General features: G+C 46.0%; 2 protein-coding genes across 5 annotated transcripts; one reads left to right on the top strand and one right to left on the bottom strand.

Moving 5' to 3' along the window:
• Positions 1-125: 125 nt before the first annotated feature.
• Positions 126-23,441, bottom strand: LOC139079750 (nucleoporin NUP188-like). 4 transcript variants are annotated; one of them, XM_070596872.1, is made up of 9 exons: positions 23,289-23,388; positions 17,027-17,081; positions 15,709-15,782; positions 13,066-13,150; positions 12,464-12,544; positions 11,698-11,733; positions 4,565-4,657; positions 4,300-4,419; positions 126-260 (listed from the first exon to the last, which is right to left on the bottom strand). In XM_070596872.1, the coding sequence occupies exons 1-9, from the start codon at positions 23,318-23,320 to the stop codon at positions 126-128; spliced, it is 711 nt and encodes a 236-aa protein (XP_070452973.1). In that variant the 5' UTR covers positions 23,321-23,388. The 4 variants fall into 4 exon arrangements, with proteins under 4 accessions (XP_070452973.1, XP_070452974.1, XP_070452976.1 ...); XM_070596875.1 differs by lacking the exon at positions 126-260 and adding an exon at positions 2,040-3,601 and having other exon boundaries at positions 23,289-23,441; XM_070596874.1 differs by lacking the exon at positions 126-260 and adding an exon at positions 3,688-4,192.
• A 194-nt stretch (positions 23,442-23,635) lies between these two features.
• Positions 23,636-25,515, top strand: LOC139079747 (dolichol kinase). Its single transcript, XM_070596823.1, has one exon. The coding sequence runs from the start codon at positions 23,746-23,748 to the stop codon at positions 25,360-25,362; it is 1,617 nt and encodes a 538-aa protein (XP_070452924.1). The 5' UTR covers positions 23,636-23,745; the 3' UTR covers positions 25,363-25,515.
• Positions 25,516-27,135: the final 1,620 nt, after the last annotated feature.

The following is a 27,135-nucleotide window of genomic DNA, read 5'->3' as shown; positions in this document are numbered from 1 at the left end:
GCTTGGCAGCTGACAGGGCAATTCTGGCTTCAGCTTCCGAAAACTGGCCACCAGCCTTCCCTGAAATGACACTTTCTGAATGGCAAAGACACAGAGCGTCTTGAGAATGAGCAGGGGGACACAGCTCAGGCTTCAGGAGCTTTGGCCCCAGTCAAGTCGTGTCTTCTGGGCCAGTGCACTGTACTGGGAGTAGCTGCTTCATGCCGGCTTCCCGAGGGCCCAGGGCCGGGGGAGGGCTGAGCCCCACTGGGCTCTCGAGGCTGGAAGGAGAGGGTCAGAGGGGTTAAGCTGGGCGAGGAGGGCAGGCTGAAGACAGAACCACGGGAAATACAGCTGAGACTCAGCTCACGGGAGGCAGGGCGTGGCCAGCTGTCCTGGCCCCTTCTGAGGGGGTCCTCCAAAAAACACAGAGACACCTGCCATGTGCCACCAGTACAGGGAGGGCCTGTCGTGCTGGGCTAGCAACTGCCCTGGGAACCCCCAGTGAAGACTCGCGGTGGAGGCTCAGTGAGGCAGACTGGGGTCGAGTCCACGCCCAGGCCTTACTTTCCCCATCTGCAATTTCGGGATAACAGAAGTTCGTTTTGTAAGGAGGAAGATGAATTCTTACTGCTGACAAGGAGCTTGGCACAGAGCTGGGCACTCAGTGAGTGCGTACTCACCGTGCACCGAACGTTAGTGGGGCTGTTCTGGGTGGAATGTGAGGGTATTTTTCATTTGTTTTTTGAAATTCCTCAGGTTTTCCAAACTGCACTTGGAGTCAGAGAAGACCACCCCTGTGGTTTAAGTGGAGTGGGGAGCAATGGAAGAAGGGGAGGGGCTGGGCTTTGTGTTCATTCATTCATTCTGCTCAGGCTCTGGGAAGCGGTGGGAGGCGTTTGCACATTGCTGTTGTTTCCAAAAACTAACCAGCTCCAGATGGAACAGTGCTGCTCCAGGCACTGGGCGGCCCCAAGGCTGGGTCCGGGCATGGGAGTTTGGGGAGAGAGAGGTAGCACCAGACAGGAGGGGAATACCTCCACTCTGGAGACACAGGAGGGTCCAAGAGGGGGTCACAGTCCAGCTGCTCAGTCCTGAGGTCACCTGGAGGGGTCAGAGTCCCATGGAGGGAGGAAAGGCAGACTCCGGCCTGTTCCAGAGGAAGTGCCCATGCAGCAGCTAAGGTTTCACCGTAAGGCCGAGGTCAGAAGCGATGGCCTTTCTTCTTCCCCCAAAGACCCCTGTCCCAGGGCCCCTTAGTCAGTCCAGCACAAGCCTCTCTGGTCTGGGAGGAAGATATCCGTGACTGGGTACTGGGAGCCAGGCCCTCTGCTGAAAAGTCCACCCAAATGCAGAATCATCAGGAGTCAGCCTCAGAGCAATGCTGCATGGCTGCCAACACCATCCTCATGTTACCAATGAGGAAACTGAGGCCCCACATCAAATAAATGGCAGAGCTAGGATTAGAAGGAAGCCCTGTCTACCTCTCTGAGCCTCTGCCCTGGACCCCAGCACCTTTCCCAATGTCCCAAAGGGGCTGCGAGCAGCTCAGGCCCTCTCACGGTGACTCTCTGCCCCACCTCTGCAGAACCCTGGGACTGGCTGTTGGAATCACAAGGGACCTGTGAGAGCACAGAGTGGCAATGCCCATTGCACAGATGAGATACGGAGGCCACGGGAGGGAAGGCACCTGCCCAGCTCCAGGCAGGGGATGACTGAGCTGGGACAAGGACTGCCTCCCTTTCCACTGCCCTCCCTTCCCTCCCCCAATCCAGCAAAGCTCACGAGGGCCCAAACCACAGGCCACTGGGCCTGCAGACAATGTGCTGACTGCAGGATCCTGGCCCGGGCCCACACGTGACTTGTAACAGACGCTCCGTCCAGCTGTCGTCCAGCAGCTGCCTCTAAGGAGCTTACAGTTGCACGGGGCAGGGAGAGGAGCAGAGCTAACTATCTTGTAGGTGCCCAACAAATGGTCACTCAACAAACTAGTGTACAGGGCCCACTGGGCCCCAGAGAGCTGAGGGAAGGGACCCCCACGAGATGGAGGCCTCCAGAGGTACTTTCTGTTATAGGTTTATTTGATATTTGAACCGAGTCTATACGTTCAGACCCCACATGTAACAGATTGCTTCATGGTTGTCAGAGGCCAGTGTGCATTATTTCTGAGGATTACATCCGCTGACATGACACAGAAAACACAAATGGACAGACAAATGGACATAATCGTTAAGACAAGAGACGCTAAAACGTGCCTTAGTGTCCAAGTGAGTGATCTAAGGTGGGGACCCTTCTAAGGTAGGAACCCTGGTGACTGATCTAAAGTGAGGTGGCTTCCCACCCCCAGGCCCTAAGGGGGCTGTATGCGCCGGGCGCCTGGGAGAGAAAGTGGAACCCAAACCTGGGGAGCCTGCCCTCCCAGTGGTGACCTCCCCACCCATGACCCCAACTCCAACAATCTGTTCTCAGGGACCAAGTGGTAACAGGGCTGATGTAAGCTCGGATCCTGGGCATGGTTTTAGAACCACTCATCAAGCCATGCTGAGGCGGTGACCCATGTAGCAGAGCCAGAAGGACCTACAACTAGAATATACAACTACATACCGGGGGGCTTTGGGGAGAAGAAGAAAAAAAAAAAAGGAAATTAAAAACAAAAAGAAGATTGGCAACAGATGTTAGCTCAGGTCAATCTTCCTCATCAAAAAGACACAAACAATAAGGCAAGCCCACGGGTAAGTGGTTAAGTTCGCGCACTCTACTTCGGCAGCCCAGGGTTTTGCCAGTTGGGATCCTGGGCACAGGCCTAGCACCACTCATCAAGCCATACTGAGGTGGCGTCCCACATACCACAACTAGAAGCACCCACAGCAAAAATATACAACTACATAACGGGGGACTTTGGGGAAAAGGAGGAAAAATAAGATCTAAAAAAAAAAAACTCCTAACAAAGAAACCTCCAAAAAACAAAGAAACAAAAAAAACCACCTGTCATGTTTTCTTCTAGTACTTTCATAGCTGAATTTCTTTTTAATTTAAATCATTGATCTATCTGATTTTCTTTTGGTAGAAGGTATGAAACAGATACAGTTCAATTTTTCTCCAGATGGCTACCCAATGGTTCTAACAGCATTTATTGAATAATCCAACATTTCCGCACTGATCTGAAATGGCAGCTTTAGTATACACTAATTCTCTATCAGTATTTGGGTCTATAGGTAGACTTCCTACTACGCTCTATTCGTCGATCTATTTATTCAAGTGCCAATACCATGTTTTAAATTACTGTAGTCTTATTATCTACTAAGGCTAATTTTCCTTCATTATTTTCCTTTTTCAAAAATTTCCTGGCTATTCTTATTTTTCACAAGAATTTTATTTTTAATTTTTTTTTTCCTTCTTCTCCCCAAAGCCCCCCAATACATAGTTGTGTATTCTAGTTGTGAGTCTGTCTAGTTGTGACATGTAGGATGTCACCTCAGCATGGCCTGATGAGCAGTGCCATGTCAAAGCCCAGGATCCAAACCGGCGAAACCCTGGGCCGCCCAAGCAGAGTGCAAGAACTTAACCACTCGGCTACCAAGCCAGCCCCATCAGGTGAACTTTAGAATCAGTCTGTCTAGTTCTAAAATAAAAGGCAAGACAAACACTTGTTAGTATTTTTTCTGGGACGGCACTAAGCTTACAAGTTAATATAGGAAGTACTAACACTTTCACAGAGCCGACTCTTTATTCAAAATGTAGCATGTCTTTCTATTTGGTTACAACTTCTTTGATACACCCTTGACAGCATTTTAAAGTCCCCTTCATTTAGATTTTCACTGTTGTAAGCTTATTCCTGAGGAATTTATGCTTTCGTTGATACTGTAAATGGGCTCTTCTACTAAATATTTTAAATAGCTACTGTCTGTGTTTTCGTTGAATTGTTTTAATAAACGTATTATTTTCAAAACAAAAAAGGTCATCTTCCAAACTATAAATGTAGAGTGGTTTAAGATTTAAGATAAAATAATCAAACTAGTGTCACACACTTGATAACGATAATAAAGAAAATGAAATCTCGCTTTTAGACTTAACCATTTAACCACTAACAGAATACTTTAGGTAACTGGAGAGACAAAGACAAGGGAAAATGTCCAAAAGTAAGTACCATTAGTTGAAGTCATCAACGTTTTGGTCCATATAACATGTTTAAACTTCTCTGAAGAACGATAATCTATAAGTGTTTTAAGTTGATAAATGAATAAATAATTTACTTGGAGCTCAATGGGGAGGAGTATACAATCCTCCTAAGACTTATAGGAGGGGCCACTAACCACATACCATGAGGTTTCCATGTGTCTCCCACGTTGGTGCTTCAGTTTTATAAAGCTCTTCAAACTGCTGTCTGTATTTTGTAACTAGCTCCTTCTCCAATTTATCAACACAGTCTGCATACTCAACCTGAAAAGAAAATCCAAAGCAGAGCAACTTATGCCTACAGTAAAAGGTAAATATTCAAATGAAAACGAATATGAATAATATAAAATTATTAACAAGAGTTGAATTTTATAGGGTAAAGAGAACCAACATGACGAAATGGGCTTACCCTATAGGGGTGTCTTTCATCTTGGAAGTAAGTGAGAAGGTGTAAGACACAACGAAGGATACAGGTTCTTTCTTCATAGTAATAATCTGCAATCTGGGAAGAACCCAAAGATTCAAAATCAGTAACTCACCTTTGTAAAGAAGATATTCAATTTTAAATTTGCTTATAAAGAGATCACTTAAAAGTATGAATGGAGGGGCCAGTCCGCTGGCACAGCAGTTAATGCTCACATTCCACTTTGGCAGCCCAGGGTTCACTGGTTCAGATCCCAGGTGTGGACATGGCACCACTTGGCAAGTCATGCTGTGGTAGGTGTCCCACATATAAAGTAGAGGAAGATGGGCACAGATGTTAGCTCAGGGCCAGTCTTCCTCAGCAAAATGAGGAGGATTGGCAGCAGATGTTAGCCCAGGGCTAATCTACCTCAAAAAAAAAAAAAAGGGTATGAATGGAAATGGTCAGTTTCTATAAGCAATCACAGAAATGGAAGCATACTGTTAGCTCAAAAGAAAGCAAAAGACCTTCATGAACTAGTATACGAGTAAAGTCATGCAAGATAAAAGGAATTATTTATAACATGAGTAAGTTTTCTAGCATGATTTCTCAGAGCATTCAAGTAACACACAATGCTATAAACTGACAGGCCAAATACACAAAAGAAAATATAAAAATACCAGTGTTATATGTCCTAATTGTTTGTAACTAATGTACTTACTTCTCACTAAATACCAAATAGGAAACTACTTCAGAAGTCATGGTCAAATATCATTTTAAAATGAGATTCTAGGATTAGGACGTAAGCGTCATGCCAGAGTGAGCTTGCCTGGGATTCTCTCTCCTCCAAATTATAACCAAAAGGAGCAACCACATTCCAACAAAAATCCTAATAGCACAGAAATCATCAGAGACCCACAGCAGCCAAACAACGGATGGCAGAGAGGCTGGAGCCCCCCTCAGAGGAGCTGGAAGGGGTAAGAGAGAACTTCGCTCCCTCCCCTAGAGACTGGATGGCTGCCGCAGGTGAGAGAAGGGGCAGGGGAGGGGCCGCCCGTCCAGGGGATCGTCTGGGACTCCCACAGACCCATGCAGCGGAAACTCTCTAACAGGAGAAAGCTTTTGCGTGGGGGAACCCCATCAAGCCAGGGCCCCAGGAAACCAGAGAGCGAAAGCTGAAAGCAGAGAGCGAGATCTGATGGGAATCCAGGTCTGCGCACAAGAAAGTGCCCCTCCTCCCCCAACCCACGCTGTGCACTGCCATCGCGGCTGAAGGTGGAGGGCTCAGAATGCGCTGCTCTCAACCCCCATCTAGTGGGAACAGGCAGTGACTGCAACTGAATAGTATTATGCGCAAAAACCGCTCCTCTACCATCCAGCAATTTATAAAAGCTCCAGACCAGAAGGAAAACAATAAAAACACAGAAGTATGTCCTGAGGACTTGAAAATAGGTAAACTAAGTGACAATGAATTCAGAATAGCTATCATCAAAAAACTCAATGACGTAAAGGGAAATATAGAGAAACAAGTGAACGAGTTCTGGAGTTACTTCACAAAAGAGATTGAAACTACAAAGAAGAATCCATCAGAAATACTAGAGATGAAAAATACAATGGATCAGATAAAACACAATACGGATTCCCGGAATGCTCGTGTTGACACCACAGAGGAGCAAATTAGCATAACTGAAGATAGACAGGCTGAATGGCTCCAGACAGAGGAAGGAAGAGAACGAAGAGCAAAAAAAAAACTGAAGAAAAACTCCGAGAAACAGCCGACTAAAGGAGAAAAAGCAACTTAAGAATCATTGGTATTCCTGAGGGTGTGGAAAAGGAAAATGGAGCAGAAAGCATGCTCAAAGAAACAATAGCAGAGAACTCCCCAAACCTAGGGATTGAGAGAGAAATGTGTGGAGGAAGCTTTCAGATCTCCTAGGTTTGTCAATGTAAAAAGACCCACTGCAAAGCATATAGTAGTAAAAATGGCAAAAATGAATGACAAAGAAAGAATCCTCAGGGCAGCAAGGCAGAAGAAAATAACCTACAAAGGAACCCCTATCAGACTTTCAGCAGATTTCTCTACAGAAACCTTACAAGCTAGGAGAGACTGGAATGACATATTCAAAACTTTAAAGGATAAAGATCTTCAGCCAAGAATACTCTGTCCAGCAAAAATATCCTTTAGATATGAGGGAGAAATTTAATCTTTTCCAGACAAACAAAAGCTAAGGGACTTTGTAGCCACAAGACCCGTCCCCCACCAAGAAATCCTCAAGAAGGCCCTCATACCTGAAAAAAGAAAAAAAGGGAGAAAGGGTCACAAAACACACAGTAGGGAGACAAACAGATAGAATCAGAACAGGATAGCAAATATTCAACTATAGCATTAGGATAAAGGGAAGGAAGTCACCAAAGCAAAGACAATCTTATCACTTTAACCACAAACTCACATCACAAGTTGGAATAAGAGATGAAAATAACAATTTAGGAGGGGAGGAGGAAAGGGACTGAATCAGTTTAGGCTAAGGAAGTAAGAGACCACCAGAAAATGGACTGTTATGCACGAGATTCTGAAACTAACTTCAAGGTAGCCACTAAACTAAAAAACAGAACAGAGACACAAAACATAAATAAGGAAAAAGCTAAGAAACCCAGCATAAGAAACTGCAGAAGTCAATGGGTAGGCTAAAACACACAGGACGAGAAACAAAGGAAACGCAGGACAACTGGAAAACAAGCAACAGAATGACAGCATTAAGCCCTCATGCATGAATAATCACCTTCAATGTAAATGGATTGAACTCTCCAATAAAAAGACACAGAGTGGCAAGATGGATTAAAGAACAAGACCCAACAATTTGTTGCCTCCAGCAAACACACCTCAGCTCCAAGGACAAACACAGGCTCAGAGTGAAGGGGTGGAAGACAATACTCCAAACTAATAGCAAACAAAAGAAAGCAGGTGTTGCAGTACTTACATCAGACAAAACAGATTTCAAGATAAGGCAAGTAAAGAGAGACACAGAGGGCCAATATATAATGATCAAAGGGGCACTTCATCAAGAAGAAATAACGCTTATAAATATCTATGCACCCAACACAGGAGCACCAAAGTTCATAAAGCAACTATTTACAAACCTAAAAGAAGATATCAAAAATAACACAACAATAGTAGGGGACCTCAACACCCCACTCACATCAATGGACAGATCATCCAGACAGAAAATCAACAAGGAAACAGTGGAGCTGAACGAAAAGCTAAAACAGTTGGACTTAATAGACATATATAGAACACTTCTTCCAAAAACAGCAGAATACACATTCTTCTCAACTAGGCATGGAACATTCTCAAGGATAGACCATAGGTTGGGAAACAAGGCAAGCCTCTACAAATAAAAAAAAAATCGAAATAATAACAAGCATCTTCTCCGATCATAATGCTATAAAGCTAGAAATTAATTACAAGAAAAAGCTGAGAAAGGCACAAAGATGTGAAGACTAAATATGCTATTGAACAAGCAATGGATCACTGAAGAAATTAAAGAAGAAATCAAAAAATACCTGGAGACAAATGAAAATGATAACATGCCATACCAACTCATATGGGATACAGCAAAAGCTGTATTAAGAGGGAAATTCATCAGAATATAGGCACATCTTAACAAACAAGAAAAATCCCAAATAAGCAATCTTAAACTACACCTAACTGAATTAGAGAAAGAAGAACAAACAAAGCCCAAAGTCAGCAGAAGGAGAGAAATAATAAAAATCAGAGCAGAAATAAATGCTATTGAAACAAAAAAGGCAGTGGAAAGGATCAATGAAAGAAAGAACTGGTTCTTTGGGAAGATAAATAAGATTGACAAACCCCTAGCCAGACTTACAAAGAAAAAAAGAGAGAAAGCTCAAATAAACAAAATCAGAAATGAAAGAGGAGAAATAACAACAGACTCCACAGAAATACAACGGATTATAAGAGAATACTACGAAAAACTATATGCCAACAAAATGGATAACCTAGAGAAAATGGATAAATTCTTGGACTCCTACAATCTCCCAAAGCTTAGTCAAGAAGAAGCAGACAATTTGAGCAGACCAATCACAAAGAAAGAGATTGAAACAGCAATCAAAAGCATCGCAAAGAATAAAACCCCAGGACCAGGTGGCTTTCCTAGGGAATTCTACCAAACTTTCAGAGAGGATTTAATACCTATCCTTTTCAAGCTATTTCAAAAAATTAGGGCGGATGGAACACTTTCTAACACATTCTATGAGGCCAACATCACGCTGATACCAAAGCCTGACAAGGACAGCACGAAAAAGGAGAACTACAGGCCAATATCGCTGATGAACATAGATGCAAAAATTCTCAACAAAATTTTGGCAACCCAAATTCAGCAATTCATCAAAAGGATCATACACCATGATCAAGTGGGATTCATACCAGGGACACAGGGATGGTTCAACATCCACAAATCAATCAACGTGATATACCACATCAACAAACTGAGGAATAAAAACCACAGGATCATCTCAATAGATGCAGAGAAAGCATTTGACAAGATCCAACAGCCATTTATGATAAAAACTCTGAACAAAATGGGGATAGAAGGGACCTACCTCAACATAATAAAGGCCATATATGACAAACCCACAGCCCACACCATACTTAATGGGCAAAAACTGAGCACCATCCCCTGAAAACAAGAACGAGACAAGGATGCCCTCATCACCACTCTGATTTACCATAGTACTGGAGGTTGTGGCCAGAGCAATTAGGCAAGAAAAAGGAATAAAAGGAATCCAAATAGGGAGGGAAGAAGTGAAATTCTTGCTGTTTGCAGATGACATGATCTTATATATAGAAAACCCCAAAGAATCCATTGGAAAACTTTTAGAAGTAATCAACAACTACAGCAAAGTTTAAGGGTATAAAATCAATTTACATAAATCAGTAGCATTTCTATACTCTAATAACAAATGAACAGAAAAAGAACTCAAGAACACAATACCATTCACAATTGCAACAAAAAGAATAAAATACCTTGGGGTGAATTTAACTAAGGAAGTGAAAGACCTATACAACAAAAACTACAAGGCTTTTCTGAAAGAAACAGATGATGACATAAAGACATGGAAAGACATTCCATGTACATGGATTGGAAGAATAAACATAGTTAAAATGCCCATTCTGCCTAAAGCAATCTACAGATTCAATGCAATCCCAATCAGAATCCCAATGACATTCTTTATAGAAATAGAACAAAGAATCCTAAAATTCATATGGGGCAATGAAAGACTCCAAATTGCTAAAGCAATCCTGAGAAAAAAGAACAAAGCTGGGGGCATCACAATCCCTGATTTCAAAACATACTACAAAGCTACAGTAATCAAAACAGCATGGTACTGGTAGAAAAACAGGTGCACAGATCAATGGAACAGAATTGAAAGCCCAGAAATAAAACCACACATCTATGGACAGCTAATCTTCGACACAGGAGCTGAGGGCATATAATGGAGAAAAGAAAGTCTTTTCAACAAATGGTGCTGGGAAAACTGGAAAGCCACATATAAAAGAATGAAAATTGACCATTCTTTTTCACCATTCACCAAAATAAACTCAAAATGGATCAAAGACCTAAAGGTAAGACCTGAAACCATAAGGCTTCTAGAAGAAAATGTAGGCAGTACACTCTTTGACATCAGTTGTAAAAGGATCGTTTTGGACACTATGTCTTCTCAGAGAAGGGAAACAATAGAAAGAATAAACAAATGGGACTTCATCAGACTAAAGAGCTTCTTTAAAGCAAGGGAAAACAGGATTGAAATAAAAAAAAACCCACTAACTGGGAAAAAATATTTGCAAGTCATACATCCAACAAAGGGTTAATATCCATAATATATAAAGAACTCACACAACTCAACAACAAAAAATCAAACAACCCCATCAAAAAATGAGCAGGAGACATGAACAGACATTTCTCCAAAGAAGATATACGGATGGCCAATAGGCACACGAAAAGATGTTCATCATTGCTGCTCATCAGGGAAATGCAAATCAAAACTACACTAAGATATCACCTTACACCCATTAGAATGACAAAAATAACCAAAACAAATAGTAACAAATGTTGGAGAGGTTGTGGAGAAAAACGAACCCTCATACACTGCTGGTGGGAATGCAAACTGGTGCAGCCACTATGGAAAACAGTATGGAGATTCCTCAAAAAATTAAAAATAGAACTACCACACGATCCAGCTATCCCACTACTGGGTATCTATCCAAAGAACTTGAAGTCAGCAATTCCAAAAGTCCCATGCACCCCAATGTTCATTGCAGCATTATTTACGATAGCCAAGACATGGAAGCAACCTAAGTGCCCATCAACTGATGTTTGGATAAAGAAGATGTGATATATATATATAGATATATCTATATATAGATATATAGATATATATATATATATATACATACAATGGAATACTACTCAGCCATAAAAATAGAACAAAATCGTCCCAGTTGCAACAACATGGATGGACCTTGTGGAAATTATGTTAAGTGAAATAAGCCAGATAGAGGAAGACAATCTCTGTATGACTCCACTCATATGAGGAATTTAAAAATGTAGACAAAGAGAACAGATTAGCAGCCACCAGGGGAAAGGTGGGGCGCGGAGCACAAAGGGTGAAGGGGTGCACCTACAAGACAACTGACAAACAATAATGTACAACTGAAATTTCACAAGATTGTAACCTATCATTAACTCATAAAAATTTAAAAATAACAAAATAAAATAAAATGAGATTCTACGTGAAAAGCTTGCTTTGGGAGGTTGGGAGGGGGAATGTTAAGTAATCAAGAAATACAAATTAATCCCGTTGCACTTAGACCTAGAGAAGAAATATCCATCAACCAGTTCTCACCCCCAGGGGCTGAAGAATCTCCTTCGGAAAAAGCCATCAGCTGGGTCCAGGGGATAAAAGAGCCTCCTTTCACAAATGAGTTAATAAGCTTCTCCATTAAGACCTCAATGCTCACCTAACACAAGAGGCAAAGGCCAGCAATACTCGGGAGAACAAGGTCAAGAAGCCATTACCCAATTCTACACCAAACAATGGAAAGGGTGACTACTACTGACCTTCAGGATTAGGGCCTGGCTCTGCCTCTCATCTTGCTGTACCGAGAGAAGGAAAAAAGAACAGTCAAGAAGCCGTCTTATAAGCAAAACTCAATTAACAAAGAAAAAGGTAAACACCCTCACCTCACCCTTCAAGATTATAAACGCCCACTCATTTCTGGAAACAGTTTTTACCTAAGCACATCCAAGTCTGTGCTCAATTCTCGGCCCCCCTCCTCTGGGCTCCATTTCCTCATATGTAACATGAGGGGCTGAAAAGGCCAGATGTCGGGTCCTTTTCAGCTCTGATACCCTGAGATTCTATAATTAACACGTCAATCTTTGACCTCTCCACCCCTCCAAGTCTGAGGACAGAACTCAGCTTAAGTATGTTGTTTTGTTTCTTTGATTTTGGGTTTTTTTTTTTAAGATTTTATTTTTCCTTCTTCTCTCCAAAGCCCCCCAGTACATAGCTGTATATTTTACTTTTGAGTCCTTCTAGTTGTGGCATGTGGGATGCCGCCTCAGCATGGCTTGATGAGCAGTGCTACACCCAGGACCCAAACGAGTGAAACCCCGGGCCACCGAAGCAGAGTGAGCAAACTCAACCACTTGGCCACGGGGGCCAGCCCCTTAAGTATGTTTTTTTAAGCCTTTAGTCTTTCCTGAGAAGGACTATATCTCATCACCTCCCCCTGCTGCAAAGAACTGATACCAAAACCCTACGTTATCTCAAACCAACAAGGAAAAGGATAAAAGTAGAAGGGAGCTGCACGTAACTACCAACCTTCAGTGAGCCCCGGGTACCTCTGTAATCCTCTTGAAGGTAACACTGGAGTAACTGTACACTCTGTTCTTCATCAAGACCCTGAAACACAGAGGTTCTCAGTGAGGAAACCACACACCATGAGAGCATTCTAAAGGTTTGTCCTCTGCAATGGACACAGAACCTGAATCAGCAAAACCCTTTCAAAAGATTCCATACAACATAACAATTTTAACCCAAATAGGAGAAAAAAGGAGGCAGTCACTGACATGTAATTTACAGGTCAGAAACAACCGTGCTGATTCCCCAAGAACAGTACTATAGAGGTGCGATCTGAGTTTCCAAAATGAAAAGAAAACAGCTACATATTTAAATACAATCTAGCCAATTTAAAGACCACCACATGTGCTGAAGAAAACTCTGTGATAGAAGTAACCAGGTCAGGCAACTTGATCTGTGGCTTTTAGCAAGAAGAGTTGCAACTTGGGTATTTTGAAACACAGTATGCTCAATCTCATCTCCAAAACTGAAATAAAAGGAATTTTCACCAAAATCACTAACGATATAACCACTCTCATCCACACTGCAGGTAATAAACTGAGCTGGTGCTCATTTTTACTCACCAAGAACTTGCTGATTCTTAAACCCAGTTCCTTCAGAGGTGAAGCTACATCTTTATTAGCTTTCACTTTTTCAGCGGAATTCGGACTATGAAAAAAACCAATGAATCATTTCCTCTTTCTCAATGACCCCTAGGGTTTAAAATAAAAGCACTTAAAGATACTTTTACTACATACTTTTTTCTGCCTTTTAGATGCCTACAAAATACACACACACACACACACACACACACAAGTTCATCCTTACAGACTTCATAACAAAGAACTATTTATGCCCAAGTAATAATTATAGTATACGTCTGTTACAAACTATAGTTTTAAAGATATTATTTGTAAATATATTACGTTACAGTAATTCATTTTGATGCTTAAAAGTATCCTGAAAGGTAAGTATTATGATCTCCATTTTACAAATGGAATTACCAACACTGAGGAAGATAAATAACTTACCAAAAATCCCACAGCTAACACAAAGTGGAGGTGACATTTAAAACCAGGTCCGTTAGTATACATACATATATTACCCAGCTCCGTCCACTGAGAAAGCCCAGGAGCTACGACACCCCCGTAGCAGCAAGCACACTCAGCACCCAAATCTTGGTTTCTAATATTATACTCTAATAAAAGGTACCAGGACTCCTTGGAGAAATAGCTGATTCTAGAGCTACATGGGGAAATATACTAGATGAGCCTGGAGCATCTGGTAATGTCAGAAAGTAAGGGAAAACTCAGAAAACAAAAGGATGGGGGCATGTCAAAATGACACAGAAGCCAAACTAAAAGAACTCCCAATGGCCAAAGTTGGAACAAGGTATAAACGAAGTGTAAAATAAATATAAATGAGTCCATAGTGACATAAATGAATGAGTGACTAAACAAATGGGGAGAAGGGGAAATCTGTAAAGAAGTCCAAATAATATACATAGATGCTACCCCCTTCAGGAGGTGGAGCTGAATTCCACCACACCTCCACAGTGAGAGTGGGCTACACTCGGTGACTCACTGCCAAACAACAGAAGAGGGAAAGGGGGAAAAGGGACTTTACAGAGGAGAAGCTGAGCACATGCTACCCCACCCGAGTGAGCAAGGTTAACATCGCCAGTGACTCCATGGACAACATGCATCCTCTCATGATGTGACAAGAATGCTACTTCACCTCTGTGTATTCTTCCCCAAACCCCACAACCCCAATCTAGTAATGAGAAAAACAGCAGACAAATCCAAATTCAGGGCCTTCTACAAAACAGTTGACCAGTCCTCCTCAAAACTGTTTAAGGTCATGAAAACAAGGAAAGACTGAGATACTGTCACAGCTATGCTAAGGAGACATGACAACTAAATGCAATTTGGTACCCTGGATTGTATCCTGGAAAGAAAGAGGACGTTAAAAAAAAAAAAAAGAAAGAAAGAAAGGTTAGATTCAAATAAAGCCTGCAGTCAAAAAAACAAAAAAATGAAAAAATCATTTCTGTCAGACTTCAAATCCCATGCTACCACAAACAGAACTTTTCGCTTTCAAAAAGGAAACTAACGCCACAAACGTCCATTTTGTGAACTAAAGCATGTTGTTCTTGTTGCATTTTTTTTACAGAGACTCACATTTCACAGAAAATCCCCAACACAAAGGCTAGCATAAGGTTAAACAATAAGTTCTGAAAGGGCAACACAGAATGATGATGAAGAACACAGACACTGGAGTAAGACTGCCAGGTTCAAATCCCGGTTCTACCACTTACTACTGTGTGACCTTGGGCAAGTTACTTAACCTGTTTGTGCCTCAGTTTCCCCATCTGTAAAATGGAAACAATAATAAAAGTACCTAAATGTGATAAGATACTGATTATCCTTTTTAAAAGTCCATATATTTTAGATACAGAGTAAAGCATTTACAGATAAAATAATATGACGTCTGGGAGCTACTTCAGAACAATTATGGGGGAAGGGGTGACAGGATGAAAAATGAAAGATCCTCACTAACCTAAGAGAATGAAGATGGAAGGTGAAGACGTAACAAAATCAACCAATGCTCAGAAGTAGAAGGGAAATGAGGGTGGCTTGGGAACTATGATCCATGACAGAATGAGATCTGGACTAGGAATTAACAAGAGTCTACTCCGACAAGGTGCATTCTCTTTTGTAACCACTTTATATTTTACCATTGTTGTTTCCAACTGCTCAGTAAAAGAAAATCTATATATTTGAACAAAGAATAAAAATAGTACGTAACTCAAAGGGCTGACGTGAGGATTAAATAACTTATGCTAAGTCTATGCTTAGGAAAGTAACTGGTACATAGTAAACACTATATAAACATCAGCTGCTATTATCATCGTTCACTGCTACACCCCAGAATGTGGTGCTGACAGTGCCTCACACAAACTTGATGGACCAAAATAAATATTAAGAATAGTGACTCAATATTTAATAAGTCCTCATGCCCAGACACTTGGGCTACATAATTGGATTCAACAATACCGTATTTCTAGAAGGAATTTCCCCTCCTTTCAACAGACAGAAACACGTGCCTTACTCTTGTCCCTGGTAACCAAACTGCGTTCTCTCAGCAATCTCCTAACATGAGGATGGGTCCATCCACGCCGGATCCTCAGGGGAATCACTCTAACCACACGCACAGAAGAGCCATACCTGGGAGGTTTGTAGTAAGAAAGCCCCTCTAACAGCCGCTGCCAATGTTTACTCAGTTCTGCCTCAATCTGATTCTGGAAAAGAGTAAGGAAATTATAAAAATGCAATTTGAATCATACTCCAGGATCACACTGAGGGTAACATATTCCTTTGAGTCTATTTAATATGCCTTTTCCCCCACAGTTGAAATCATTTTGAATACAGAATTCTGCAGCCTCCTTCTCTTTGCTTAACTCTAACAAAATGACTTGACCTTCTTATGAAAATCTTGATAAACATCCTTTCTAGTAGTTGCATAATATTTTACCAAGTGGATAGATCATAATTTATTTATCATCCCTCTAATGTTAGAAACACTTAAGCTGACAGTAATTCTTTATTAACATAAATAACGCTATGGTAAAGAGCTCTGTGCACAAAACGTTTTCAAGATTCAGTTTTTTTAAATAAATTCCGAGGGGCTGGCCCTGTGGCCGAGTGGTTAAGTTCGTGCCCTCCGCTGCAGGCGGCCCAGTGTTTCGTTGGTTCGAATCCTGGGCGCAGACATGGCACTGCTCATCAAACCACGCTGAGGCAGCGTCCCACATGCCACAACTAGAAGGACCCACAACGAAGAATATACAACTATGTACCAAGTGGCTTTGGGGAGAAAAAGGAAAAAATAAAATCTTTAAAAAAATTCAAAAATAAAAAAAATAAAATAGAATAAAATAAATTCCGAGAAGTGGAATGATCAGATGAGGTCATCACAAAAATGTTAAGGCTCTAAAAAAAGTGTAACATTCACTATGTTAATTACAATAACAAAAGGAGCAATAATTGAATGTTGTCTTCACACTTCACCCTCACAGGTCAGAACACCCAAGGATCAACACAAAGAACTGTCCTTTATTGATTATACACTTGGAAGAGTCCTAGAAACCACAGCCTCTGTGACCTCAGGAGCTAGCTAGACGGAAAAGGAAAAAAAGGCAAGTCAAGTATGAGATGGAACAAAGGTCTGAGAATCTTTCTTAGCCTGAGGAAATGGAGTGGTATTTGTACCTCTACCCTCAGTAGCCAGTCAAGCAGCACTGGGAGCTTTTCAGAAAAGGAATCACTAAGGGACATAGAAAGGTGGAGATTTAGAAATCTTCAGCAGCCAGGCTCTAAGACATACCGCATTTCAGCAGAGAGAAAAAGGGAATGCATGTTTACAAAGTTTTAGGAATAAGAAAATGTGTTTACTTCCCAGGTCAAAGAGAAGGCAGGGTTTTTCCCTAATATAAGCTACACAAACAAAGAACGATAGAATCCACTCAAGAACACCACCACTTACCAGTTCTCTCAGAGCCGACCTTCCAAGCAGAATTGTCCACAGTTCTCTACTGCTCCTGAAAATTACAGAAAGCAGTGGTGATTTTGCTCTTTTAGATTGTACAAACTTGACTAAGCTGTCTCACAGCTATTTTGTCTTCTCTGAAAGCAAGGAACTCAACACGCAAAACAATTTGTTAAAATTTTGGACGGTATTCCTGTTTTACTGTTCTTGGAAGTTTGATGTTCAAAATAAACATTAAGTAGGGCTGACCCCGTGGCCGAGTGGTCAAGTTCGCACGCTCCGCTGCAGGCAGCCCAGTGTTTCGATGGTTCGAACCCTGGGCGCGGACATGGCACTGCTCATCAAACCACGCTGAGGCAGTGTCCCACATGCCACAACTAGAAGGACCCACAACAAAGAATATACAACTATGTACTGGGGGGCTTTGGGGGAAAAAAAATAAAATCTTTAAAAAAATAAATAAAAAATAAACATTAAGAAACTAAAATGTGGGGCTGGCCCTGGGGCCGAGTGGTTCAGTTCTCGTGCTCCACTGCAGGCGGCCCAGTGTTTCGTTGGTTCGAATCCTGGGCGCGGACACGGCACTGCTCATCAAACCAAGCTGAGGTAGCGCCCCACATGCCACAACTAGAAGGACCCACAACTAAAAATACACAACTATGTACCACAGGGCTTTGGGGAGAAAAAGAAAAAATAAAACCTTAAAAAAAAAACACCCTAAAATATAGGATTTTAACCTAAACCAAGCAGATATTGTGCTACAAATGAGGATGGCCACCATATTTCAACACATTTAAGATGCCATTAATTGCAGGACACATGATTATCTACATTCTACAAGTCATCAACAAGAAAACATATTCCAATTTCAGAGGTATTTAAAGTGTGAAAAAATGTGTACTTTAGAATTAATGAAACACACTAAGAAATTACAGTACGTTTTCTATGCTAAGAAGATGCTTCAATTTAGTATTTCAATCTCCTTCCTTATTAAAATGTAGTGACCGATAAGGAAGAACAATCTAGAAAAGGACTTTGTATATTTCAGGACCCCCATCACCTCCAGAAAATTTTCTAACTTCATGCTATAATTCACTTTCTCAACCAAGTAGAGTGGAACAGTCATGATCAATGGTACTATGTTCATTAATTTATGAATGAATTCCCACTAGGTGTCACATGCATCGCTACACACATAGGATAAAGAAACACACAGCAGATACAGTCCCTGCCCCCAGTGAGCTCTTCAGATATCCTGCCCACCATGGGCTTACCCCAATTCCTTCCTTCATCCCAAATCCATGCAATTAGAATTTCAGGAAACATACTTTGGGGTTTTTTTTAAAGACTAGAATTAAATTTCAAAATGTAACCATTAAGAAATTCTCTCAAGAAAGGGGTATAAAGCCTAGGGAGGGCTGGCCCAGTGGCATAGTCGTTTAAGTCTGCCCATTCTGCTCTGGCGGCCCAGGGTTCGCAGGTTTGGATCCTGGACAAGGACCTACACATCACTCGGCAACCAGGGCTGTGGCAGCATCCCACATATAAAATAGAGCAAGAATGGCACACAGGGACAGTCTTCGTCAAGCAAAAAAGAGGAAGACTAGCAATAGATGTTAGCTCAGAGCCAATCTTCCTCACCAAAACAAATAAACAAAATTATGGGGATTATATTTTGCGAGAACCTAAATCAGCCCTAGAATAGTAACCGGAAATAATTAACACTCTTAGAAAGCTTATCTGCAGAGAAAAGACAAAAACATCCTCATAAAATGGACTAAACATTTAACAAAAAGAATGCAACCTGTATTAACTATGAGCATCAACTGAAAATGTTTTCCCCATTAAGACTGTAATACACAGCACTAGCTCAATCTATCTAAAATTGTCTCTCAGTACCTTCCCATCAAAACAGTTAAACACACCTAAAAATTATAAATCTCTTTCCTAGGGGTTAAGGCTTTGAAGAGAAAAAGAAAATCAGTGTGGAATCCCTAATCGTTTTCCTGATAACAAGAAAGCATTCACGACTGAATGCCAACTTAACCACTACGCCACTGGCCAGCCCCTAAATCACTCTTTCTTGATCATCCATCTTCCAATTTCAAACAGCCTGGGCATCTATGACCTTTAATTTATCTGCATTTGCTTTCAGAACTCAGGTCTATAACAAGCTAGGTAGCAGTGAGTCGCAGAAGAGACTAAGAAGACCAATACAGTCAAGAATTCCTTGTTTTCTCAAATTCAAGCTCTGGGTATTTCTTACACCAAAATCTGTATAGTTTTTGGAAAAAGTACACTGTCTTAAGCCAGCCCTGATGGCCTAGTGGTTAAAGCTCGGTGACATCCCCGAGTTTGTTTCGCAGTCTCACAACCACACCACCCGCCTGTCAGTAGCCTCACCGTGCCAGCAGCTCACATAGAAGAACTAGGACTTACAACTAGGATATACAACCATGCCCTGCTGCTTTGGGGAGGGGAAAAGATACAATGTCCCTAAGGAGGATTTCTCAAACATGTAGTTGGTCCTTAGACCACAAAGAGCAAAATCACCTGGGAACAACACAGCAACACTTCAGAATCCTCCTCACCACCTACAGCTACTCTTTCTCAGAGGCTGAGCACGGGAAATCTACACTTTAAAACCAGTACCCAAATGCATCCCTCAATTCCCACTGCTCTAGGGCATCAGTTTGCCTCAGAGGAGCAGGTTAAAGGCCTGGTCAGTACAGAGCCTCTCTGCCTTTTCCGCTGGACATATTAGCTGTTTTACGGGGAGGAGATGGGGGGAGATTCTCCTACTAACAAGATTGGAGATCAAGCTCTAGAGCAAAGCAGTAACTCTTTTTTTTTGAGGAAAATTAGCCTGGGCTAACTACTGCCAATCCTCCTCTTTTTTGCTGAGGAAGACTGGCCCTGAGTTAACATCCATGCCCATCTTCATCTACTTTATACGTGGGACGCCTGCCACAGCATGGCTTTTGCCAAGCGGTGCCATGTCCCCAGCCGAGATCCAAACTGGCGAACCCCGGGCCACTGAGAAGTGGAATGCATGCGCTTAACCGCTGCACCACGGGGCCGGTCCAAAGCAGTAACTTTTATACTTTAGAAATGTAACGGTCCCTCTATTACAACTCTGGCAAATTACAACTCAGGTAAAACCACGTCATGTTATGGTCTTTTTGTTATAAGGTGTCAAGAACAATCTTTGCTGAAGGTGAGTTCTTGATAACAAGAACAGCCAACATTTCTTGAGCAGTTACCTGTCAGGCACTGTCCTAAGTGAGTATTTAACACTTGGTCTTACTGAATATTGACAACTTCCTTTATGAGGCGGATACTCTTACTGTTCCCACTATCTGAGCAGGAAACTCAGGTTTAAGAGTGGTTAAGGAACTAGCCTGAGATCACAAAGCTAATCTATACTGGAGCCAGGGCTTGAACCGAGGCCTACATGACTCCCGAGTTTAACCAGGGCATTACACGGCCTCAAGCTGCACCCAAGAATTCACCCTGCAAGCAAGCAAACACTGAAGCGAAGCGTTCCTGTCTACATCAGCAGACCATACCTTAACACGCTGGATGGAACATAGGAGAGGCTCAAAAAGACGTGCGATGAACAAGCATCAAAGCAGAACACCACGAGGCCCTTTCACACTTGTACTCTAATTGGAACAGAAAAATTACGGAAAACAAATACTATATACAGAAGTGCCAAGAGAAGGACGAATAAAGGAGAAAATGGTCGTTCATCAGGAAGGGAATCATTGTGGAAATGAGTGTTACTGCTTCCTCAATTCCTACACATTTATGATCAAAGAATGATGGGGACACAAATAAATCAAAGACCTTCACGATGCTCAGAAGCTTAGTGTTGGGAATGACAAAGGACATTAAACACACATCACACAATCAGCAAAAAAGTAGAAAGTAGCAAACAGCAGGATGCTAACAATCGGACGCTACAAAGGAATATAACCATATGACATAGAAAAGAGTCAGCGAAGAGAGAGCTCACTGGGAACCGACCCAGGGATCAAGGAGAGACTTCACCTCAAATGCAGACCTGAAGGTTTCAACAGGTGATTCTCAAGACACAACACACACGACCGGAACTGTGCTCTGCAATCCAAAGCCTCAGGGTAACACCTCTACCTGTATTTTAAGGAACAAACGAAGTGCTACGTTGTCTCTCGCTCATCTGCACAACGAATAAATCCGAGCTAAGTATTTAGGGGAGAAACTGAGGCACAGAAATTAAACGACGTGCCTCAAAGGTAAAGTTAAAAAACTTATTGACTTCCAGTCCAATGTTCTAGAAGACACCAGGAACTCCATTCCTGAAAGAGCCAGGGTCAACGGAACCTGGAAGTTACCTTCCTTAGAGACCCACGCGGCTGGAAACCTTTGGGCGGAAGCTCCCAGGGGGCTGGGAGTACCAGTCTCTACAACAGAGTCCTTTCGGTGGAAAGCTGAGACACAGCCAGCCCACTCTGAGATGGCTCTCTCGAGGAACAGAGTCATAGCCCACATGGACACGATAGCTAGAAGTGGCCGCTGCCCACGGATGCTGACTCCAAGGATGAGGCCGCCTCTTCCGCGTGTACTGAGATTCACGCTTAGCAGCAAGCTTTTCAAACCACAGCTGTTTTTTCAACTCACACACCACTCAGACTTCTACAGACACACTAAGTGAAGACCGTAGGAGAGACGCAAAAATGCCAATATTCAACTGACTTTCCCCAAGCCCTGAGTGACTGATGTCAGGATATTACTGCATTTTCACAGTGACTTCCCTCCATGCTCAGCACTGCTCTCAAAAGGGTTCACATCTGCAGAAACAGGCTCCAGGGGGCAGCTGGCCTGTCTGAGGTCACCTGCGAGTCAGCAGCCCAGGAACGGAATCTAAGCTTTCTCTTAGTGCAGACCGCCAGGCATTTCGCAGAAGGCTGCTGCCCAGCACGATCCCAGTCGTCGCGACGGGCCCTCCAGCTCACAAAGGGTCACTCTCGGGACACGGGCTAGGAGCGGGGCGGCGCCTGGAAAACCCCCTTCGGGTCCGAGCCGGGTAGGGTCCCCAGGACCAGCCGAGCACCTTGCAGGCAAACCAGCGCCCGCGCGCCGGCCTCGCGCTGTCCTCGCGGAGCGCGCCTCCCCCCGCCCAGCTGAGCTCGCCCCCGGCGCCGCGCCGACTGCCACCGGCGCCTGCGGCAGGCCGGCCAGCAAGCGCGGGGCTGCCCGAAGCGAGGCTGCCGTGGAGGAGCGGCGGAGGACGCGCAGCGGGCGCTCGCCAGGCGCACACGCGGAGCGGGGGCCCGGACGCCACGGCCTCGCGCGAGCGCCGGCGAGGGCGGCGCCATCAGCGGGGCCCGGCGCTTCGCCTATTGACCGAGCGCCTCTCACGCGCGCTCGCGGGCTGGGGACACAGCGGCGACCGGACAGAACTCGGGGCAGCGCCGCGGGCCAGGGAGCAGGAAGCGGCAGGGGCGTCCGCGAACTCGGGAGGGCGGGCGGCGGGGAGAGTGGGGACACCGCCGCGACGGGGAAACCGGAGCCGCGGGGATCCGGCCGGAGCTGCGGGCTGGGCCGCGAGGCGTCTGTCACCAGCGGGGCGCGCGGCGTCGGGCAACGAGGAGACGACGCGCCGCTGGGTAAGCACCGGCTCCCCTCCGTCGACGGCAGCTCCTCGCCCCGAGCCCGGGACGGCGCCTGGCTCTCTGGGGGCCGCGGGCAGGTCGGCGGACCACGCCGCGCACGGGAGGACGAGCAGACGGATGGAGGGAAGGCTGCGAGCACGGAGGGCAGGGCCGCCCGGGGGCGGCGACACGCGGACTCCGGCCGGAGCACATGGGCACCGGGTAGCCGCCAGGGAAGCGGGGGGCGGCGGCGGTCCGGGCTGAGGCTGTCGCGGCGACAGCGAAGCGCCTCGTCCTGCCTCGAGGGAGCGTCACGCCGCACGAGTAGGCGCGGGGGCCGCCGAGGGACGCGCCGCTGGGGACGAGGGCAGGGAAAGAGCGGGTGAAGAGACGGAGGCCGGCGCCGAGCAGAGGGCCCAGGCACCGGCCCCTCTCCGAGAAGGCGCCTCAGATCCCCGCGCGTGGGCACCGTTTGGACGTAACCGCCTCCCGTGTCGGCGCCCGTCCAGCTAGCCTGGGTCCGCCCCGTTGCCACAACCCCATCTCGCCCTTCTCCCGCCCCGCCTCCGCTAGGCTATGCTCCGTGCCTCACACCCGTCCCGCTGACTCTGGCAGCTCTGCACCTCACACATCGCCCTCTGGCGGCCGCCGTCATCTTCGCGCGCGCGCACGCGCGGCGCCGCTCCAGCCCCGCCCCGAGACGCCGCGCCCACGTGACCCGACCGTCCCTGCGAGCGCGTGGGCGGGCCCTTCGGTCACGTGACGGTGGCGCAGGGCGGAGCCAAGATGGCGATGCCCAGGTAGCAGAGTATCCTACGGCGAGGGCGGCCGAGTGTGTGAAGAAGGCGGCCGAGTGGCGACGTGCATTGCGTAGATGAGAGACGGTGGCGGTGACCACGCACCAGCTCCCAGGCCGAAAAGAGCGGCCTACAGTGAAGCTTCCCTCCCGCTGCCGGAGAACGGGGAGAGAAGGTGCTGCCTGGGTGAAGCTGCCGATTTCTGTCTGGCAGGGATTGGGGTTCCCAGAGTCCGAGGCGTCCGTAGTTACCTCGGTTTCTCCGAGGTCCCAGGTCTAGTGACATGACCCGACAGTGCGCTTCCCCGGCTTCGGGCACTGGGGCTCCGCTGAGCGGGTCGGTGCTGGCAGAGGCGGCAGTGGTGTTCGCGGTGGTGCTGAGCATCCACGCGGCCGTGTGGGACCGATACTCGTGGTGCGCCGTGGCCCTCGCAGTGCAGGCCTTCTATGTCCAATACAAGTGGGACCGGCTGCTGCAGCAGGGAAGCGCTGTCTTCCGGTTCCGAACGTCCGCAAACAGTGGCCTACTGCCCGCCTCAGTGGTCATGCCTTTGCTCGGACTGGTCATGAAGGAGCGCTGCCAGTCTGCGGGGAACCCATACTTCGAGCGCTTTGGAATTGTGGTGGCAGCGTCTGGCATGGCTGTGGCCCTCTTCTCATCAGTGTTGGCGCTTGGCATCACTCGCCCGGTGCCCAGCAACACTTGTGTCATCTCGGGCCTGGCTGGAGGTGTCATCATTTATATCATGAAGCACTCACTGAGTGTGGGCGAGGTGATCGAGGTCCTGGAGGTCCTGCTGATCTTCGTCTACCTCAACATGATCCTGCTGTACCTGCTGCCCCGCTGCTTCACCCCTGGGGAGGCACTGCTGGTACTGGGTGGCATCAGCTTCATGCTTAACCAGCTCATCAAGCGCTCTCTGACTGTGGTGGAAAGCCAGGGCGATCCGGTGGACTTCTTCCTGCTGGTCGTGGTGGTAGGGATGGTGCTCATGGGCGTCTTCTTCAGCACCCTCTTTGTCTTCATGGACTCAGGTACCTGGGCCTCCTCCATATTTTTCCACCTCATGACCTGTGTTCTGGCTCTGGGCGTGGTGCTGCCCTGGCTGCACCGGCTCATCCACAGGAACCCCTTGCTCTGGCTTCTTCAGTTCCTCTTCCAGACAAACACCCGCATCTACCTGCTGGCCTACTGGACTCTGCTGGCCACCGTAGCCTGCCTGGTGGTGCTGTACCAGAATGCCAAGAGGTCATCTTCTGAGTCCAAAAAGCACCAGGCCCCCACCATTGCCCGGAAGTATTTCCACTTCATTGTAGTGGCCACCTACGTCCCAGGTATCGTCTTTGACCGGTCTCTGCTCTATGTGGCCGCCACTGTATGTCTGGCAGTGTTCCTCTTCCTGGAGTACGTGCGCTACTTCCGCATCAAGCCCCTGGGCCATACTCTGCGGAGCCTCCTGTCCCTCTTCCTGGATGAACGAGACAGTGGACCACTCATCCTGACACACATCTACCTGCTGCTGGGGATGTCTCTTCCCATTTGGCTAGTCCCTAGACCCTGCACACAGAAGGGTAGCCTGGGGGGAGCAAGGGCCCTGGTCCCCTATGCGGGTGTCCTGGCTGTGGGTGTGGGTGACACTGTGGCCTCCATCTTCGGCAGCACCATGGGGGAGATCCACTGGCCTGGAACCAAAAAGACCTTTGAGGGGACCATGACGTCTGTATTTGCCCAGATAATTTCTGTGGCTCTGATCTTAATCTTTGACAGTGGAGTGGACCTAAACTACAGTTATGCTTGGATTTTGGGGTCCATCAGCATCGTGTCCCTCCTAGAAGCATACACTACGCAGATAGACAATCTCCTTTTGCCTCTCTACCTGCTGATATTACTGATGGCCTAGCTGCTGTGCCACAGCCATGGAGGAAACTGGCACAAGGGTAGGATGAATGGTCCACGCAGCAGCCACCCACTTGGGCATGAAGAACCAAAGGGTGAGAAGCAGATTTGACTTTTCAGTTGATTCAGATTCAGAATAAAAATCAAAGCTCTCCTAGTTTCTAGTTTTGCTAATATTTAAAAAGCAAAAAAGAGGGGCCGCCTGGTGGTGTCGTGGTCAAGTTTGCGCACTCCACTTCTGTGGCCAGGAATTCGCCAGTTCAAATCCTGGGTGTAGACCACATTGCTCATCAAGCCATGCTATGGCGGCATCCCACATACAAAATAGAGGAAGATTGCCACAGATGTTAGCTCAGTGACAATCTTCCTCAAGCAAGAACAGGAAGATTAGCAATGGATGTTAGCTCAGGTCCATCTTCCTCACCACAAAACAAAAACAAAACATAAGCTAAAAGGCTGAAAAGGCAGTGCAACAACCAAAGAACCTGAGTGTGCGGTAGACCCCCCCACCTCAACCTTGCAGTCCTCAGAGGGCAGCAGAGTAGACACTGGAGGCACTAGAACATAGTGGCTAAGACTCACGGTTCTGGTGTCACACTAATCTGATCAGAATCCTTGGCTGCGCCCCTCCTTAACTGTGTGAGGTTCTTAACCGCTCTGGGCCTCAATTCTCCTGTCTACAAGATGGGAATAATAAGAACCTGCACCTCCCAGCGTGTCGTGAGGACGCGGTGAGGTGTGGTGTGTGAAGTGTCCAGCCCAGGTCCTGCACATAATCAGCAATCAGTAAGGGAAAGTGTCACTGTTACCCAAGGCCAGTCCTCACCTCAGCAAAAAGCCAGGCAAGCCAAGGGGTTTTCTGGGTTGTCCTTGGAGGCCAGAGTGACCTTCCTCCCGTGGCCTCACTTGGAGGAGAAGCCAAGAGGCAAGAGCCAAGTGCCTGTGGTTTCTCCCATTGGGACTGAGGACCCAGGAGGAGCTGAGAGGAAAGGGGATCTCCTCACTGCACATGTGAAAGGGCTGGAGGAAGAGGATCAGGCCCTGGGCTGACTTCCCATTTCAGCCAACCCCACCCCTGCCTCAGGGTCTCTGCTGCCTGGCTGAGTGGTGCTGAAGAAAGATGGGCTGGACAGCACGGGGTCCTTGTCAGCGGGTCCTTCGTGAGACCCTCTCACACTCCAGTCTTGTCCAAACCTGTGTTTGTCTCTTCTCTTGGCAAGAATTAGAGCCTGGGGAGCCGGCAGAGGTTACTGAGAATTCAGAATGGCTCTCCTGTGGGGGCCATGCTCTGGCCTTGCTCACTGTGAGGGCATGGTCTGGATCTGCCTGGTTCCCCACCACAACCCCCAGTGCCAGAGGAACCTGGCACTTAGCACGATCTCGGCAGAGGTTCCCCAAATGGATGAACATTGCCCATCAGTGGGAGAAGAGCACAGCAGCTTTCATGAGGCTGGACAAGGTTATCCCCCCCATCTCACGCAGCCTAACAGGGAGGGGCCTACCAGGAAGACGTGAGAACTTTGGCCCAACAAGGCCAGAGGCCCGGAGCAGAGCTCTCGGGAGACTATGGTCCTGCCTGGGAATCACTCCAAGTCGTTTCCTTCAGAGGACGTGCCCTGGGGCTCGAGGAGCCTTAACAAATCCTCCCTCTCTCAGGTTCCCTTCTACTGCTTGCTTAGGAGGTGGCTGAATGTGGGAGGAGCACCGGCTTTGCCTCTGCGACTCCCCGGGCGGCCTCGGGAAAGGGCTCTGTCCTCTGGGCCTTGGTTTGTCCTGT

This window comes from Equus przewalskii, chromosome 26 (genome assembly GCF_037783145.1).
Source record: "Equus przewalskii isolate Varuska chromosome 26, EquPr2, whole genome shotgun sequence".
Lineage (NCBI taxonomy): Eukaryota > Metazoa > Chordata > Mammalia > Perissodactyla > Equidae > Equus > Equus przewalskii.
Note: the sequence above shows the minus strand (reverse complement) of the source record. Positions and strands in the feature narration are given on the sequence as shown.

Coding starts and splice junctions, on each gene's coding strand:
- LOC139079750 (XM_070596872.1), bottom strand. CDS start 23,320: ATGACGGCGGCCGCCAGAGGGCGATGTGTGAG. Junction 15,783..17,026: donor GGTCGGCTCTGAGAGAACTG/GTAAGTGGTGGT, acceptor ACTCTTTTCCAG/AATCAGATTGAGGCAGAACT. Junction 4,658..11,697: donor GCCAGGCCCTAATCCTGAAG/GTCAGTAGTAGT, acceptor GGTTCTTCCCAG/ATTGCAGATTATTACTATGA.
- LOC139079747 (XM_070596823.1), top strand. CDS start 23,746: ATGACCCGACAGTGCGCTTCCCCGGCTTCGGGCACTGGGGCTCCGCTG.